This window comes from Denticeps clupeoides, chromosome 8, assembly GCF_900700375.1.
Source record: "Denticeps clupeoides chromosome 8, fDenClu1.1, whole genome shotgun sequence".
NCBI classification, from domain to species: Eukaryota; Metazoa; Chordata; class Actinopteri; order Clupeiformes; family Denticipitidae; genus Denticeps; species Denticeps clupeoides.
Genome location: NC_041714.1, coordinates 17,397,505 through 17,414,517, shown reverse-complemented (window position 1 = coordinate 17,414,517; position 17,013 = coordinate 17,397,505). Strand labels below are relative to the sequence as shown.

General features: G+C 45.9%; 2 protein-coding genes and 1 non-coding gene across 4 annotated transcripts; all 3 read left to right on the top strand.

The window, feature by feature from the left end:
* Positions 1 to 421: 421 nt before the first annotated feature.
* trnal-aag (transfer RNA leucine (anticodon AAG)) lies at positions 422 to 503 on the top strand. The gene has a single exon. It is a non-coding gene; the product is annotated as a tRNA-Leu (tRNA).
* Positions 504 to 517: 14 nt separating this feature from the next.
* Positions 518 to 9,563, top strand: polr3e (polymerase (RNA) III (DNA directed) polypeptide E). 2 transcript variants are annotated; one of them, XM_028989724.1, is made up of 21 exons: positions 527 to 775; positions 960 to 1,139; positions 1,232 to 1,282; positions 1,379 to 1,456; positions 2,343 to 2,458; positions 2,564 to 2,646; positions 2,972 to 3,079; positions 3,171 to 3,220; positions 3,357 to 3,476; positions 3,653 to 3,738; positions 3,816 to 3,860; positions 4,027 to 4,118; positions 4,239 to 4,359; positions 4,447 to 4,528; positions 5,848 to 5,907; positions 6,000 to 6,157; positions 6,236 to 6,297; positions 6,580 to 7,022; positions 7,928 to 8,005; positions 8,083 to 8,208; positions 8,307 to 9,563. In XM_028989724.1, exons 2-21 carry the CDS (start codon positions 1,101 to 1,103, stop codon positions 8,361 to 8,363), a joined length of 2,055 nt encoding a protein of 684 aa, XP_028845557.1. In that variant the 5' UTR covers positions 527 to 775; positions 960 to 1,100; the 3' UTR covers positions 8,364 to 9,563. The 2 variants fall into 2 exon arrangements, 1 of the variants encoding a protein (XP_028845557.1); XR_003750576.1 differs by lacking the exon at positions 8,307 to 9,563 and having other exon boundaries at positions 518 to 775; positions 6,580 to 8,005; positions 8,083 to 8,153.
* A 295-nt stretch (positions 9,564 to 9,858) lies between these two features.
* On the top strand, positions 9,859 to 14,992 carry ogfod3 (2-oxoglutarate and iron dependent oxygenase domain containing 3). Its single transcript, XM_028989725.1, has 9 exons — positions 9,859 to 10,002; positions 10,719 to 10,936; positions 11,336 to 11,411; positions 11,490 to 11,532; positions 11,683 to 11,747; positions 12,343 to 12,399; positions 12,834 to 12,987; positions 13,102 to 13,225; positions 13,415 to 14,992. The coding sequence occupies exons 1-9, from the start codon at positions 9,929 to 9,931 to the stop codon at positions 13,549 to 13,551; spliced, it is 948 nt and encodes a 315-aa protein (XP_028845558.1). The 5' UTR covers positions 9,859 to 9,928; the 3' UTR covers positions 13,552 to 14,992.
* Positions 14,993 to 17,013: the final 2,021 nt, after the last annotated feature.

Genomic DNA, 17,013 nt, shown 5'->3' with positions numbered 1-17,013 from the left:
TTAAATAAAAGAAGCGTAACTACCAGTCCACTATAACCTGGTCGTTAATATCATTAATAGTAAGGGGAGGATGGGTACACGTTAAATAAAAGACTACTTAAAAAAAGAACTGATGCAAGAATTGTTGAATCTAAACGTAAGTCTCTCTCTTTCCAGCATCCTAATCAACTGATTTAATTTGGTACTCTGTACAATTATTTACAAATGTAGGTTTTGTTGAACACCTGAAAATAGCCACACATCGAACGTTTTCACCATGTGACACGTGCATTTGTGTTGCACAAAACTCTTGGGTCGCATATATTAAGACGTCTTTCTAGACTTCAACCACTAATGAAACGAAGACCGTGATAAAATAATTATGAATATTACAGTGGAGGAAAAAACTGGGAAAAGGCTTGTGAGGCAGCGGCGCGTGCGCGGTAGCGTGGCCGAGCGGTCTAAGGCGCTGGATTAAGGCTCCAGTCTCTTCGGGGGCGTGGGTTCGAATCCCACCGCTGCCACTGGCGTTTTGCGGCCCAGCGACGCAGCTTCGGCGACTCGCCGACTACCGAGTGCGCGGCGGCGCCGCCTGCCGGTGAACGCGGCGATCAGCCTGCCGCCGAGCATTGTGGGAAAAAAAGGGAACGCGCCGCCGCGGCTCCTCCCCACGTGCGCGGTCCGGACGAGCAACATGGCAGCAGGATGACCCGCTTTTGAGCAACTGGCGTTTGCGACACCGGCCTGTCGGAGCTAGCGACCAGGAGGGCTCGAACCGTCGCCAGAAACGCCGCAGGTGAGGTCCCGGGGAGCATTCGGGCTTGTTTGTCGCGTAGAGGCGAATAACGGCCCAAAGGGCACAGGGTAACTTCGACGTTTGTCCGACGTTTCTGTTACTGCCGTCCGTCCTGTCACTTTATCACTTTACCTCGCCTCTCATCTCCTCCTCTCTTTTTTTTTTCTTTTATCCTTTACCTCAGTATCTACATCCGCCACAGAGGTTTGCGACTCGATAACTCATTTTGCGGTAAAGCTGCGGAGGGGCCGCGTTTTTTGTGTGTCTGGGACCTGCGTGGAAGTGGCGACCTCAGCGCTTTTAACTGCATCCGTAGCGGCTCAGCATGGCCAGCGGGGAGGACGACGACCCCGTCGTGCAAGAGGTGACCCGCCGCCACCGCCGAAATGTCCCCGCTTCCGGTTAAAAAAAAAACCGATCAGATTAACCCCCCCACACGTCTCTCCTCCTCGTTAGATCGACGTGTACCTGGCCAAGAGTCTCGTGGATAAACTCTACCTGTTTCAGGTAAGGGATGAGTCTCGAGTGCGTCTGAACGCCAGTGGCTCTTTTTTTAATAGTGTGTGTGTGTGTGTGTGTGTGTGTGTGTGTGTGTACCCACAGTACCCCGTGCGCCCTTCTTCTATGAGCTACGACGATGCCACCCACTTGTCAGCCAAAATTAAACCCAAGCAGCAAAAGGTAAGCCGCCACGCCTTCTACGACGGGCCGAGCGCGCTCAACGTCGTTACGCCGTGGCCCTTTGTGGTGTTGAAAGGGAGTTCACGGCGGTGTTTGCTTTGCGGCTTATTTGCAGTCCTTTTTGGGTGTGGTGACGTGCGATATTGTGCGTCGGTCCTATGAACCCCACTCACATATACACTTAAGGCATTTGGCAGACGCCCTTAATCCAGAGCTACTTACAATCTGTAGTTACAGGGACAGTCCCCCCCTGGAGACACTCAGGGTTAAGTGTCTTGCTCAGGGACACAATGGTAGTAAGTGTGATTTGAACCTGGGCGAATGTCTTACCCACTAGGCTACTACCATCCCCACTTACAACGTGCTTCCATGTTACCATCGATGAAGTGATCAATTCTGGTTCACTAGGACCCCAACTATGAATACAATCTTTTTATTCACTCTGTTGTAGGTTCTATACATAAGTCAGACAATAAGAAGGTTACAAGTTAATCTAAATATTCTCCAAAGAGGAAGGTCACTTACTACTGGGGTGGCAGTAGCCTAGTGGTGACAGTAGCCTATCCCACTTATTACCATTGTGTCCCTGAGCAAGATCCTTAACCCTGAGTGTCTCCAGGAGGGGACTGTCCCTGTAACTACTGATTGTAAGTCCCTCTGGATAAGGACGTCTGCTAAATGCTGTAAATGTAAACTACCATTGTCTTCCCCAAGCAAGACACTGCACCCTGAGTGACTGTCACTGTCACTACTGATTGTACTGATCTCTTATTGAAGGTCAGTTTTGACCAATATCAACCTGAACCTTTTTTTTTTTTTTTTAAATGTAATTTAAAAGATACAGTAGGACACTTTATTTAAGACTTACGCTGTCCTCCATGTACAGGTGGAACTTGAGGTGGCCCTCGACACCATGAGCCCCAACTACTGCCGCAGTAAAGGGGAGCAGATCGCCCTCAATGTGGACGGCACCTCATTCGAGGACTCGAGCACGTACTCGATGTTAGTACATGTGACCTGACCCGGTTCCCTTTCAAAGTAAAGGTGGACAGTTCCCGTGGACGTATGTCCCTGAATGTCAGCAGCTGAACGTCCCTGTTTCCACAGAAAAATGATGGACAAACAGACCTTCTCATCCATACAGGCGACCACCAACACCTCCCGCTACGCAGCGGCCATTTTCCGCAAAGGTAGAGCCTTAAAATGTCATTAAGAAGTAAAATTTCCCGTATTGCACCATCAAGTCAACCACAGGGTTCGTTCACCAGCACGAAACCTGTAGTATGTTCATTGAAAGGGCAAATTGTTACAGATGATGGCTGCTTGCATAATGAAACGAATTTAGTGTCCTTTTAAAACATAGGTAACGTAGGTAGGTCAGGTAACGTCTGTACAACCTGCTTTATTAACAGAGGACACATTTTGTCACCATGTGCTGCGCCATGCTGTGCATCACAATGCCAGTTTCAGACGTTGCGCGGCAAAATGTCACTCATGTCAGTCCCAACTCTTCAGGCGAGCTCCACCTCACGCCGTTGCAGGGCATCCTTCAGATGAGGCCCAGTTTCTCCTACCTGGACAAAGCGGACAACAAGCACCGAGAGAGGGAGGCGGCCAATGAAGGTGAAGCCCTGCCGTCTGAAATGTTTACGTTCTTCATAGCTTCCACACTTCCCCAAAGAGTTACGGCCTGATTCCGAGTGTCTCTTCACAGCCGGAGACTCCTCTCAGGATGAGGCCGAGGATGACGTCAAGCAGATTACGGTGAGACCTCCTTTTTACTTTATTTATGTAGATTATCTATCATTATTTTTATTATTATTACTATGGTTTGCTGCCCTGTAGAATTTGAAGGGTGGTTTGTGCTGAAATGTCAAGCCGCCGTTTGGCTTCTCCGCAGGTGAGGTTCTCTCGGCCCGAGTCAGAGCAGGCCCGGCAGAGGCGTGTCCAGTCCTACGAGTTTTTACAGAAGAAACAAGCGGAGGAGCCCTGGGTGCTTCTCCACTATCACGGCCTGAAGGTGATCTCACCAGACAGCAAAGCAATCAATCAATTTCTGAGGATTAATCGTATTTTAATGTTGTAGGATGTGCAGATAGATAAGTGCCAGGAGGCATACATGTAAAAAAAGAAATTAATTAGCGTATTATTTTTCAGATTCCTGGTTCTCTGTAGCTTTTTGTGTTCTTTGTTCAGGATAGCCGTTCGGAGCACGAGAGACAGTATTTGTACTGCCAGTCCATGGCAGGATCGGATAATACTGAACTGGTCAAAACGCCCGGGTAGGTGCGGTGCGTTGTGTAGATAATCGAATGAATCGTAATTTCATACATTTATGTCTTTATTTATGTCCCTGTAGAGAGTACCTCTCCATGCTCATGCCTCCAGTGTCAGAGGAGAAAGCGTGAGTCTCCTTTCGTCTAAATTCTTGCAGCTGAAACCTGCTCACTATGTTTCTGGCTACGTATTAATAGAAATCTCTTAACTTTGCAAAGCAATAAATCAGTTGATTAGGGATAATACAGAAGACATGTGACATGATATATATATAGTGTGTGGGTGTGTTACAGGGTTATGCCGATGGGGCCCAGCAACGTTCTCTCAATGGCTCAGCTCCGGACACTGCCACTGGGGGACCAGGTGAAGACCCTGATGAAAAATGGTGAGCACAGCGACACTTCTGATACAGTTATGGCCAATTATGTATTCTTACAGATGCCAGATGAGGGTCACAGGTGACACTGTAGTGAGCTGTACGTTCTGTCATTTTCTCGACCAACAGTGAAGGTGATGCCTTTTGCAAACCTCATGGGGCTGCTGGCGTCAGGTACGGACTGCACCGCCGTGCTGCGCTGCATCCAGCAGGTGGCGATGCTCGTACAGGGAAACTGGGTCGTCAAGAGGTGCACACGTTTTTCCCTTCGCGGTAACACCCGCCACACTGTTTGTTGTTTCCATACGTTGTTGAAGTATATACATTTTCCCTACAGCGATGTACTCTACCCAAAGAACAGCTGCAGCCCTCACAGCGGGGTACCGTCCGAGGTCCTCTGTCGAGGCCGGGACCTTGTGGTGAGTGCAGATTTTCGCTGTCCCGCATCCTTAACAACGTTCCTACTTTGCTGGCAACGCAGTGTGTGTATAATATACCCATTGCTGTTCATGACATGGCGGTCATGTCATGTTTTTTACATTTTGTGTTAGTAGTATAAATGTTAAGGACATTTGGACATGTTTGGACAGCAACCTTTCCCGCTCATGTAGATTCCTTCTCTACAATATCAGACGAATCCGCCCTTATCTGTCAACCCAGGCCACCCAACTACTGGTTCAGTCCTTAGTAATCTCAAGACTGGACTACTGTAACTCCCTTCTAGTTGGTCTACCTCTATGTACCATCCGACCTCTACAACTAATACAAAATGCAGCAGCACGACTAATCTTCAACCTTCCCAAGTTCTCCCACACCACCCCTCTGCTACGTTCCCTCCACTGGCACCCAGTAGCTGCACGCATCAAGTTCAAAATACTGATGCTGGCCTACAAAGCCAAACATGGAGTAGCACCATCCTACCTCACAGCCCGTATTATACCTCGCACTGCACCTCGTATACTCCGAGCCTCCAGTACTGCTCGCCTGGTCCCTCCATCTCTGATGGTAAAAGGAAGACATTAATCTAGTCTCTTCTCCATCTTGGCCCCTCGGTGGTGGAATGAACTTCCCCTTGAGGTCAAAACAGCTCAGTCACTGAGTGCTTTCAAGCGGCAGCTCAAGACCTTCCTCTTTAGAGAATATTTAGATTAACTTGTAACTTTTTTTCTTGTTGTCGAACTTGTGTACAGAATCTATAACAGAGTGAATGAATAGATTGTATTCATAGTTGGCGGCCTAGTGAACCGGACTAGATCTCTTCATCGATGGTAACTTGAATGCACGTTGCTCTGGATAAGGGTGTCTGCCAAATGCCGTAAATGTAAATGTTAAGGGCAGTGGTGGCCTAGCGGTTAAGGAAGTGACCCCGTAATCAGAAGGTTGCCTGTTCGAATCCTGATCCACCAAAGTGCCCCTGATGTGCCACTGAGCAAAGCCCCGTCCCCACACACTGCTCCCCGGTCGCCTGTCATGGCTGCCCATTGCTCACCAAGGGTGATGGGTTAAATGCAGAGGACAAATTTCACTGTGTGCTGTGCTGCTGTGACAATCACTTCACTTTATTTTCTGAAGGAGAGTAGAGTAAAACTGGAAGTGTTTTTATTGTGTCTGTGCAGACATTTTACCGCTTTGGTGTAGTGGTTTTAAGAACACCTTCAGTAACTTGCCTTTAATGATATTTTCTTGATGTAAAATCTACTTGCCCATTTAATAAGAAGCACGCCTGTCTGTTCTTCAGATGTGGCGGTTCACACTGGATCGTTTTGTCTTGAGGAAAGAGGTGGCAGCTGTCATAAAGGTAACCAACCGCATGTCCCCGCCCGTCCTCGCGGCCTTTCCCAAGTATTCGGGTTTGTACGTGGATATGGTACACTGCGTGTTGCCCGGCAGCTTCCTCCGGAGGACGTGAAGGACTTCCTCGAGCAGATGTCCGCTTCCAGGATCAACCGCGGCTGGGAGTTCTTGCTGCCCTCCGACACCGACTTCATCAAGAAGCACCCTGACGTGGTGCAGAGACAGAACATGCTGTGGCTGGGAATTCAGAGCAAGTACGCTGATTCACGTCCGTCCTTCTCAAATGTGGACAACCCTACTGCAGATTTCTATGTCATTTGAATTGCTTTCAGGTTGGAAAAAGTTTTCAACTTCAAAAAGGAAGACTTTGCAGCAAAGAAGGAGCCTCAGCCAGGTATCTCTGTCCTTTCATTTACATTTACAGCATTTATCAGACGCCCTTATCCAGAGCGACTTACAACCAGTATTTACAGGGACAGTCCCCCCCCGGAGAAACTCAGGGTTAAGTGTCTTGCTCAGGGACACAATGGTAATAAGCGGGATTTGAACCTGGGTCTTCTGGTTCATAGTCGAGTGTGTTACCCACTAGACTACTACCACCTGCCAATTTCATCAGCTGGCGTGAATGAGGAACGTTCTGGGAATGACGGATGTGCGCGTAATTTTCCCCCCTCAGAGCTGCGGCACGTGAGCGGTGAGCAGAGGCTGAAGGCGGCTCGGGAGAACGCGGCGTCGCTGCGGAAGGAGCCGGGGGCGCGCCTGCCCTCGCAGCAGCGGGGCGGGGCCGGTGTTCAAGTGAAACAGGAACCCCTCAGCGACTCCGAGGAGCCGATGGACACGTGCTCCGCCCTCACAAACGGTTCTCTCAACGGCTACGACTCCCCTGGCCTGTCGGACGGCCACAATGGGCAGAGCGCGGCCGGGCCCTCCCACGACCTGCAGGACTTTGTGAGCGCCACCTTCCGCAAGCACTTTGTGTTGACCCTGAGCGAGGTCAAGCGCCTGTTTAACCTCCACCTGGCCAGCCTGCCCCCCGGACATCGCCTGTTCAGCAGCATCTCCGACCGCCTGCTGCAGGACACCATCCTCCTCAGCAACTGCAAGCAGATCTTTGTGCCTGTGAGTTCATACGTGCATAAGCTCCCCAAATCTCCCCCATTTCTAAGTGGAGGTGGGAACTTTCACTGGACTCGAGATTCATTTACATTTACAGCATTTATCAGACGCCCTTATCCAGAGAGACTTACAATCAGTAGTAACAGGGACAGCCCCCTCCCGGAGACACTCAGGGTTAAGTGTCTTGCTCGGGGACACAATGGTAGTAAGTGGGATTTGAACCTGGGTCTTGTGGTTCATAGGCGAGCGTGTGACCCACTAGGCTACTACCACCCTATGAGATTCGATTCGATATCTCAGTGAATCACAATGCATCCAATCAATTTTTCTACATTACTTCACAATATGTTTTCAAATAGGTCAGTGAGATGAGAGTTAAGGCCCGGTTCACGCGAACATCTGAGCCAGGCGTTTTTTCTGCCGTTCGTGGCATCAGGTGAGTGTGGACTGAGCGTCCACAGATTCAGCACCAGCGTTCGAATGGCATCAAATAAGCCGCGAAGGTGAAATTTTTCTTGGCCTCAATTTCTGCCGAAATTCCAACATGTTAAACGTAGATAAGCGTTGAACAGCGTGAGGCGGACGCCATCTTGAACGTCCACGTGGACGAGTCCGAGCTCCTACCCGGAGCGGCTCTGTACTCTGATGTGCTCGGCCCCAGTCACTACCAGCACTACTTTTAATTAGAATTTGTATCACCAATCAACGTCAATACGATTATGAGATTAATTTCAACACCCCTAATTTGTACCAGACTGCGTGGTTATTTACAGGGGCGTGATGATGCACTATGAATCGGCTAGAAATATATGTATAAATGCAACTGAGGTTGGCCTCCTACATGCAGTAGGATGATTCCTCTATCCAGTCAACACCGTATGCATTCATTCATTCCCCCCCCCTTGCAGTTTCCTCCTCAGACAGTCACCACAGCAGACGAACAGAAAGTCTTCGCCCTGTGGGATTCTGGAGAAACCTTTGATAAGGTACAATTCTCAGCTGCAGAAATACCTTCATGGCCATTGCTGCTGCATCACCCCCCCGTCTGTTCTGTCCCCGTCAGTATCGACAGGTTGTGTATGAGGTCTTCATGAAGAATTACCGGGTCAGGAGGACAGTGGTCCAGACTCGGCTCGGTCAAGAGCTGGGTGCCAACGTTACCAAAGCAGATGTTGACAGGGTGCTGAAGGTGATTAGTTCAACCACCTGGGTTTGTTCATCTCATTTTTAATCTAGATTTTGAATCTCTGAATGAATCTCAGGTGTGTGTGTGTGTTTTCTTTACAGGAGTGTTGTGTTAGCTGTGGGGGAATGTGGTATCTAAAGGGAACCGCACAGTCCTGACAGGAACTGCTCCTGCTGGTCATAGCCCCTCCTCCAGAGTTATGTGAGAGTGAATCCTGTGGCGGGCAACACTGCAGACCACTGGCATGGTCTGTGTTTTCTTGACCCATCGTCTGCACCTGGAAGCCCTTCATAATCCCAATGAAGCCAAGAGGAGGTCCTCTGCTTTACAAGTCTGAGGAGAACCGAAAATCCTCATCATCTCAGAACAAGGGCTGGAAGTGTGAACAGTTGGACACGTGACGCAGTTATTTTTGGATTCATTCAGCTTTTTTTTTTTTTTTTTTTTTTTGAGTGGAGGATGAACTGAGTTTACTAATTACAATGAGCACAGTCCTTTTTGAGGCTCGTCTGGTAATTTTAAGATCATACTGATCACATCCTTGATTAAGGCTTTACAAAAAAAACAACAAACAAATATGATTTTTTTTTTGTTGACTGAAATAGGTTTATTATAGTGCTCTGTGATACAAATAAGAATACTGGACCCTTCAGACATGACTTAAGTTGTGCGGGAACGGTTTGAGGCGCTTATTCACTTTCACTTGAAGACAAATGCAAGGCTTATTTGAGGTTATTTTATTTTAACATGTTGACCCACCTCTCCCCAGCTTTCCCATGCACTCTGCTGCTTGTACCAGTGTTTACAAGAACTGGACATTTTCTGACCAAAGGCCATGTGGTACAAATGCGTTTCCTAAATGACAATGGTGGTGCTGTGAAACAGGCGTTGTTGGACATCTGTGCTCTTGTGGGAAATAGTTTTTCACAAAGCAGGTTCTCAGTAGGGTTGTTCGGTTGTCGGAAACATAATTTCCAACGTTGTAACTGTTACCCAGCACCAGTACCCACCCTAGTGCCATTGAAAGTGCCTCAGGTCTGTAATGAGGGACATGTGGGTGTCATCTGTCCCTGTCTGTTTTGAAATGTTGCAATGTGAGTATGGAGAAAGGAAGAAAAAAAAAAAAAAAAGTGTTGATTTAAAAATCGGTTATGAGTTAAGATTCATTAAAGTGTGCTAATTGGGCAGATTTATTAAAAAAAAATAGCATTATTCCTTGTGTGAATTTGTTTTGAGCACCCTACACTTCATTTGACTATTTCAGTATGTCATTTTAATTCTCAGGTGCAATCAAGAAAAATGTTACGAACGTTTTGCCGTAAATGCCGATTTTATATAAAATTTTGCTGTGAAATTACTCTGGTATGCCCTGAAGTTATTGCCGAAGCTTGGTGTCATCTGCCAAACTGCAGATAAGAACCTCCTGGAATGTATGGCAGCATTAACTATTAACTCTCTCTATATACACACACACACACACACTCAAAACTGAGGGTGTTCAATGCAATCTGCGCTAAAATTGCCCACTAAAGGCGCAACAATGAACGACGCCTTTGTTAATTCATTTTATTCTACGAATAAAAGTATTTCTTTTGTCATGATCGTGCGTGCATTAAAAACGTCCGAATTGTGCGTTCCTGTCCGGACCACTTTTACTGTAACACGGGAAGTAATCTGTTGTTTTCTGGCGCTCCACACATGTAGACGCAGGCGCCGGATCAGTATGTTAAAAAGACAAAGACGAACCGGCTCGAAAGCCCCCGAAGGCGAGGTCGCGGTAGACAAGTACGCTCGAAGGTAAATGAAGCGGGCCCGGAAGGGCAGGGAGATCTTGTGCACCAGCTGCATACGAGCCAGAAAAAAAAATCCATAAATAAAGTACCGGGGTGCTTTTGGAATGCAGCTTTTTCTTCAATATTGTCATTATTAGACCAAGTAGCTTCTCGACCCTCCGTTCTAATTCGCCGTTTGAACTTGTGCGCGCTCCGTGACGTCGTGTTGCGGCGTTGACGAATCGGCTCTTTGAATCGGCTCTTTGAACCGGCTCTATACAGCGAACGACGCGCTACGCCGCCCATCCTGTAAAGACGTAAGATACATGTACACGTTGAAAAATGTAAAACGATGCTTGTCGGACAGTTATGGTTACCGAACAGGTCTCACGTTATTTGCACGAGCGGAATGTGGCGCGATCGTTTCGTTTAGAAGACAAATGGCTCCTCGTGGCGAGCTGACCCACATGAGTCGACTCACTTAATCTCTGGCGCTCTCACCCCGGCCCTAATGTACTAACAGCACCAGGTGCACAGTGCATGAGGCCCTATGGTGTGAGAGCTGCGTGCTGACCCACCCCATCAGTCAAGACCCTCCTTAGTGCACCATGCTTGCAACACACTTTACAGATGTGTTACAGATGTGACCGGCCGACATCACGGGGCTGAAATTGCAAAAGCAAACGAACTACTGATTTAGAGTGCAGAACGAATCAAATTCTTTGTGTGTCTGTGTGCCAGTGAGTATGTGATTATTCAGCAATCTGCCCCACGGCCAAAATCCCTGTCTGTCGCACTGGCCATTTTTGTGGGTTCGTGCATCATTGTGGCCTGGCTGCTTTTCCGGGGAGACGAGGACAACACTAAGACGCTGGTCTTTCAGGGGGAGGTGCTGCTTCAGCCACGGACCTTCCACTTGCCGTGCTCTGCAGATTATGAGAACTTCAAGCGTTTCCCAGGTACACGTTCTCATACACCTTGATCTGATGCACCAAGCTGATGTGGTAGTAGCCTAGTGGGTAACACACTCGCCTACGAACCAGAAGACCCAGGTCCAAGCCCCACTTACTACCATTGTGTCCCTGAGCAAGACACTTAACCCTGTGTTGCTCCGGGGGGACTGTCCCTGTAACTACTGATTGTAAGTCACTCTGGATAAGGGCGTCTGATAAATGCTGTAAATGTAAAGATGTGGTCTGACTGATGAGTTTATTGCTTTATAAGACCAGCTGGACTGTCTTTAATGAAGACCCCAGAAATGAAGTGGTCATGACGATTGGACCATATATCTGCTCTGAAAGGAAGGCGTCATGTAATATAAAAATATATTCACCCTTATGTTATGATTTTGTGTTTAGGCTGTACTCCCCAGTCATGTGGAAGAGGGGTCACTGACGCCATCGTGACCAGAGAGGAGGCGCTGACCCTGAGGAGGTCAGTGAAACTTTCAATCACTTTACACGGGGTAAGTGTACACATTCTCTGGTCCTAAAGCCCTGCCTCCTGCTCTAGACTGGCAGAGAGGGGTCTGTCCCTGGGAGGGTCTGGTGGTGGGGTAAGTAGCTGTATCTATTTAACTGAAAGTCTGGGCTTTAGCCATACTTTTGTTGGAATTTTTTTTGTAATTTCATTTTGTTTTCATATTTTTATCTATATACACACACATACACATATATGTATGTATAAGTTTTTTTTCCCCCTCTAGGCTTCTATTCTTGACCTCCACTCAGGAGCTCTGTCAATGGGGAAGCAGTTTGTAAATATCTACAGGTAAGGTGCAGCTCAAACCCAGCCGATGTTTCCCGTGAGCCATTTAATAGTTCACCACGGCCACTGTTTTCAGACTGACACTAAGAGCAGCACTCCGCACTAAGCATGAGGGTGTTCGCTAGCGTAAGGTGTCCTCAGGTTTACATAAATTAGAGACACTAACTACAATTCTGTTTGGTGTGTAACACAGTTTTTATAAATGTTTTTTACAAATGATTGACAGCCCTCATTCAGGCTACTTCCTCATTTACGATGACTTAAACCTGTGCCCACCAACACATGCAAAAAAGTTCATGTTTTTTATGATTTATTTATTTAAGTCCAGAGGATTCCTTATCTTACACTAGTGAACATGTAGCACTGTGCTTAGGGCCACTTTGAATACTGTGCCCAACGTGTCCACCTGGCACGTTCAATTCCTAGCAGTGACAGCATGTCCCAGTTTTGTCATGTGCATTTCTTTAAATATCATTCCTCCTTATTACGCTCTTTATATTTAATTTCCCTGGAGGATCGTGCAGCACCAGACAGCAGCAGTTTACTCATCCAGTGAACTGGGCTGGAATGTTTACATGAATTTATTTTGTGATATCAGGTACTTTGGGGAGCAGATAAAGGATATTTTCTCTGAAGATGATTTTGAGTTGTACAAGTAAGTGGAGAAGTAGAGGTAAGGATTCTTAAATAACTACAAAGACCGGTTTCATATAAGACTGTCTTCCACTGACGGGCCATTACGTTGGTGTATAAATATAATAACATGCACAATAAACACAAATCACCATAAAGCAGAATCATTGGGAGCTCTGGCAGCCCTCCAGATGTGATTTTTTTACACTCGTTTTAGCTCAGGTTAGCTTATGGGCTTCATTTATCAGGACTCGAAACAGGAACAGTATGGGAAAGAGGCTTGCATGGAGAGTGTCAGGGAGATGATCTGGTCATTTTTTCAAAATAAAAATACCCCGCAGACTCCCATAGTCACTAAAATGGATACATTATTTTGTTCATCTTGTCTGACCCATTACCAGATGGTCCTCAGCCTGGGGGTTAGGGGACTAATGGTGATTGCCCCACTGTTCCTAGAGAGGTGCGTGGTCGTATCCAGAGGGAGATCGCTGAAGTGTTCGGACTGGACCCGTCTCAGATGTACCTCACCAAGCCCACCTTCTTCTCCCGCATCAACAGCACTGATGCCAAGACCCCTCATGATGAATACTGGCACCCTCACATTGACAAGGTAGAGCACCCCACCGTTTTGTTATAGTTTTAAATAAATAATTTGTTTTGAATCCAACTGTATTTTAAAACCTAACCAGAATAAACAGTGAATGTGTGTTGATAATCATTCTAGGTGACCTATGGCTCCTTCGACTACACGTCGTTGTTATATTTATCCGACTACGGGCTTGAATTTGGCGGCGGGCGCTTCATCTTCATGGACACCACCAGCAACCGAACAGTAGAACCACGCGCAGGTGCGTTGCATGTAGGGATGTTAAGAGTGTGCAGCTTGCTCTCACTTCATTGTTCTCTTGAGTCCCATTTGGACTCAACTGGACTCAATAGTAACAGTATGTTAAAGTGAACTGAGAAGAGTCGTGTGGTTGGTTGTAAAGGCATTGTGTTTCTACTCCGTTTGTCACCTGCTGTTACTCTGGTTCCAGGACGGGTTTCATTCTTTTCATCAGCCTCGGAGAACCTGCATCGCGTGGAGAAAGTGACATGGGGCACACGCTACGCCATCACGGTCTCCTTCACCTGTGACCCAGAACATGCCATCGCTGACCCCACCCTAACCTAGTGGGACTTACCTAGTGGGAACCTAAAGGGACCATAAAAGACAATAAAAATCACAACAAAAAAAAATTCTGTTTGCAATACCTCTAAAAAAAAAAAGAAGCAGCAGCTGGAATAATAATGTGTCATTAGCAAACAAAATCAAAAGTTCTTACACTCGCACACTACAATGTGAAGTGAAATGCTTTGTTAAAGTCTCTCTGGACATCACACAACCTATACAAATTGGGAGATGTCTAATGATTCATAAATAACTATTTAATTGAATGAATTATTCAGAGTAAAGCTTGCTGTAATACGTAAAGCTATTATAGAGTGTAAGTGTGGAAAATCACTTTGAATCGGATGACCTCTTGTGCCGCCAAAATGGGTTGTGGGTCTTGCTTGGCATTGCTTGCCGCAGAAAGTTTAAAAAAATTAGAACTTTTCATGCTTGCAGCAAATGGCAGCCATACAAATCCATTCATGGAAATTCCCATGTCACATTTATACAAATTTACTTAGCGCAAATGGCAGCTAATCAGTCGGGTTTATTGCGGGTTATCTATGTTGCCGCGAGCATGTTCCCTGCATGGCAGACACACATACATGTAACAGGGTTCCTACGGTCATTAAAAACCTGGAAAAGTCATGGAATTGGAAAAGTGAATTTTCCAGTCCTTGATAAGTTTTGGAATAGGAAATAAACATATAAAGTAATGGAAAAGTGATTGAAATGTGATTGACACATGAATGTATAATGAAGTACGTAGTTCCCGTAGTTTTTTTTTTTTTTACGTTTAAAACTAAAACTAGCGCAGGTCTATAGTATCTTTGCTGGCTTTACGTAGTGAACCACTTCATGTGCAACTGTGTGCGTTGCTTCCATACTTCTCTGTCGTTCGAGTTAAGCTTTAAGGGGGTTGTCATAAATTTAATTGAACAACTTTTTGCTAAATTTGACTTCTTGTGTTTATTTTCCCCTCACATTTGCACAGAAATTTCAGAGAACGTATGGTCGTGAATTTGGTCGTAATTGAATAGTTATGAAAAAGTCATGGAAATTCCTTTGTAAAAATGTGTAAGTGTCAAAGACTGTCAAAGTGGTACACTGCAGCACAGCACTGCATTAACCTATCACCCTCGGTGAGCAGTGGCCAGGCGCCCGGGGAGCAGTGTGGGGACGGTGCATTGCTCAGTGGCACCTCGGTGGATCAGGATTCGAACCGGCAACCTTACGCTTCCAAAGCCAAGTGATGAATCACCGCACCATCAGATAAGCAGAGCAGGCAACCTGGGAGCTGGAAAATAGGGAACTGTAGAATTGATTGTAAAATGTTGATGGTCGATTATAAATGTATAATTGTAACAGGACTGTCTTGGAGTACGATTCCCTGTACTGCTTTCAAATGATCTGTATTTTAACTGCACACTTTTATTGTTGTATGAATAATTTGTTAAACCAGTTAATATTGTATTATTTGTATAACAGTGGTCACTGTGTATGAATTAACCCTGCCTCGATGCAGCTTTTTTTTATGGACTCTCGTAGCAGCTGCATGTTCCCTGTGGAAATGGGGAAGGGTGGGGTCTATTATCGGAGCCATTTGGAAAGGAGAGACATTAACCATTTCAAGCTTCACCTCAACACAGAAGAAAGTACCGTTATGTGATGATTTAATTTGGCTGGGTTGATGTGTTATGGTGATGATTATGAAGAAATCGGTGCAAGGCTCACGAATATTTTGTGGCAGTCTCTTTATGTGCCACTAGGGGGAGAATCACCGTAACTCATTCATCAGGCGTCTGCTGCTAAGGTGAATGTGAAGCATAATTGCAGAAATCACAAATGCAGTTCCTTACCAAGAAACTTACCAATTATGTGGCTAGAGGCACCTGACTAGAGACACTGGAACCAAGTACAGGGTGGGCCATTTATATGGATACACCTTAATAAAATGGGAATGGTTGGTGATATTAACGTCCTGTTTGTGGCACATTAGTATATGTGAGGGGGCAAACTTTTCAAGATGAGTGGTGACCATAGTGCCCATTTTGAAGTTGGGTGGCCATTGGATCCAACTTTAGTTTTTTTAATATGAAGAGGGTCATGTGACAATTTCACAAGGGAAAAAAATGGTGTGCTTGGTTTTAACGTAACTTTATTCTTTCAAGTTTCTGACCACTTATAAAATGTGTTTGTATCCATTTATATGGATACAAATTTTATTAAGGTGTATCCATACAAATGGCCCACCCTGTACAACCGGGATACGCAGGACAGCACAGGATCATATTTGAGTTTTAATATTTACATTATGTATTCGTATGAACTGTTTTACATCTGTAGGTTCGATCGATTGTACGACTCTGTTGTTCGTATTTCATATGTCGTGGGTGTGTCCGCTCAGGCCGTAGGAGGATTTGTTAGTACTCGTGTTTTTTCTCTGCTAATCTTTTCCTGCTGAGTGCACGGTTCACATATTCATGTGCTTTCCATGACCTGAAAAAAAGCAGATGGGTTTGGTGGAGTATTTTATGTGTGTGTGATCACAGATTTTATGGCATACGCCCATTTTGGGGAGGAAATCCACAAAAGATGGAAGCTTTCATTCTCTGTTCTGCGTTAACATGACCAACCTTGCCAAGTGAATGGATTTTTCCATAAATTCCTGTTTTTGTATGACATGCTGACATCACTGGTGTCCAAAAGCCAAAAGCAAAACACATAGGAACCCATGAATATGTAATTGTCTCCCTCATTCTTGTGCACCCCTTTTTCCACATGCCCACCCACCCTACTCAAGGCCGCTCTGTGTCCATTGTTGTGGGTGCTCATCTCCAGCCTCTCCTCTTGTCTGTGCCACATAAACGGTCACTTTCATCAGAGCGGAGTCCCGTCCTGTGTTTCTTCTCACGTATAACAGTTTCATTTATTTTTTTACCATTTCTAATGCAGCTTTGACAGAAACGGGGTGACCCCGGTGTCACCTGACACATTCGGGCTTTTACAGATATAATATAATATATGATAGAACCATGTTAAATTATGCAATTATACTTGTTCAGATAAAACTCATTTACTTAGTTAAAGCAAATCAAAGCACTCTCATGGGACTGAATACCAGATCCATGATTCATGAGGATCATCTCTCTTCATTAAGTTTCAACTTTTCATGTCTCTTATCAAAAAGGGCCTAAAGCTGCCACTGTAAACACCAATGCATCTAATCCAGACAGACTAACAATGATCACAACAACTGGACCCAGTGGAGGATCCCAGCATCTACCCAACAAGATGGAGAGCTAGATATGGTTTAGTCCCTGAAATGCAGGGGACACACATATGCGAGATTAAAGGTGGAGCGGGGCTCATTGACTAGTGCACACACACACACACACACACACCGTGCTAGACTGCAGCTGGGCCAGATGGTCCTGTTGCGTAATAGCAATCTGGCATGAGCTGGTCAGAAAATGTTTATCT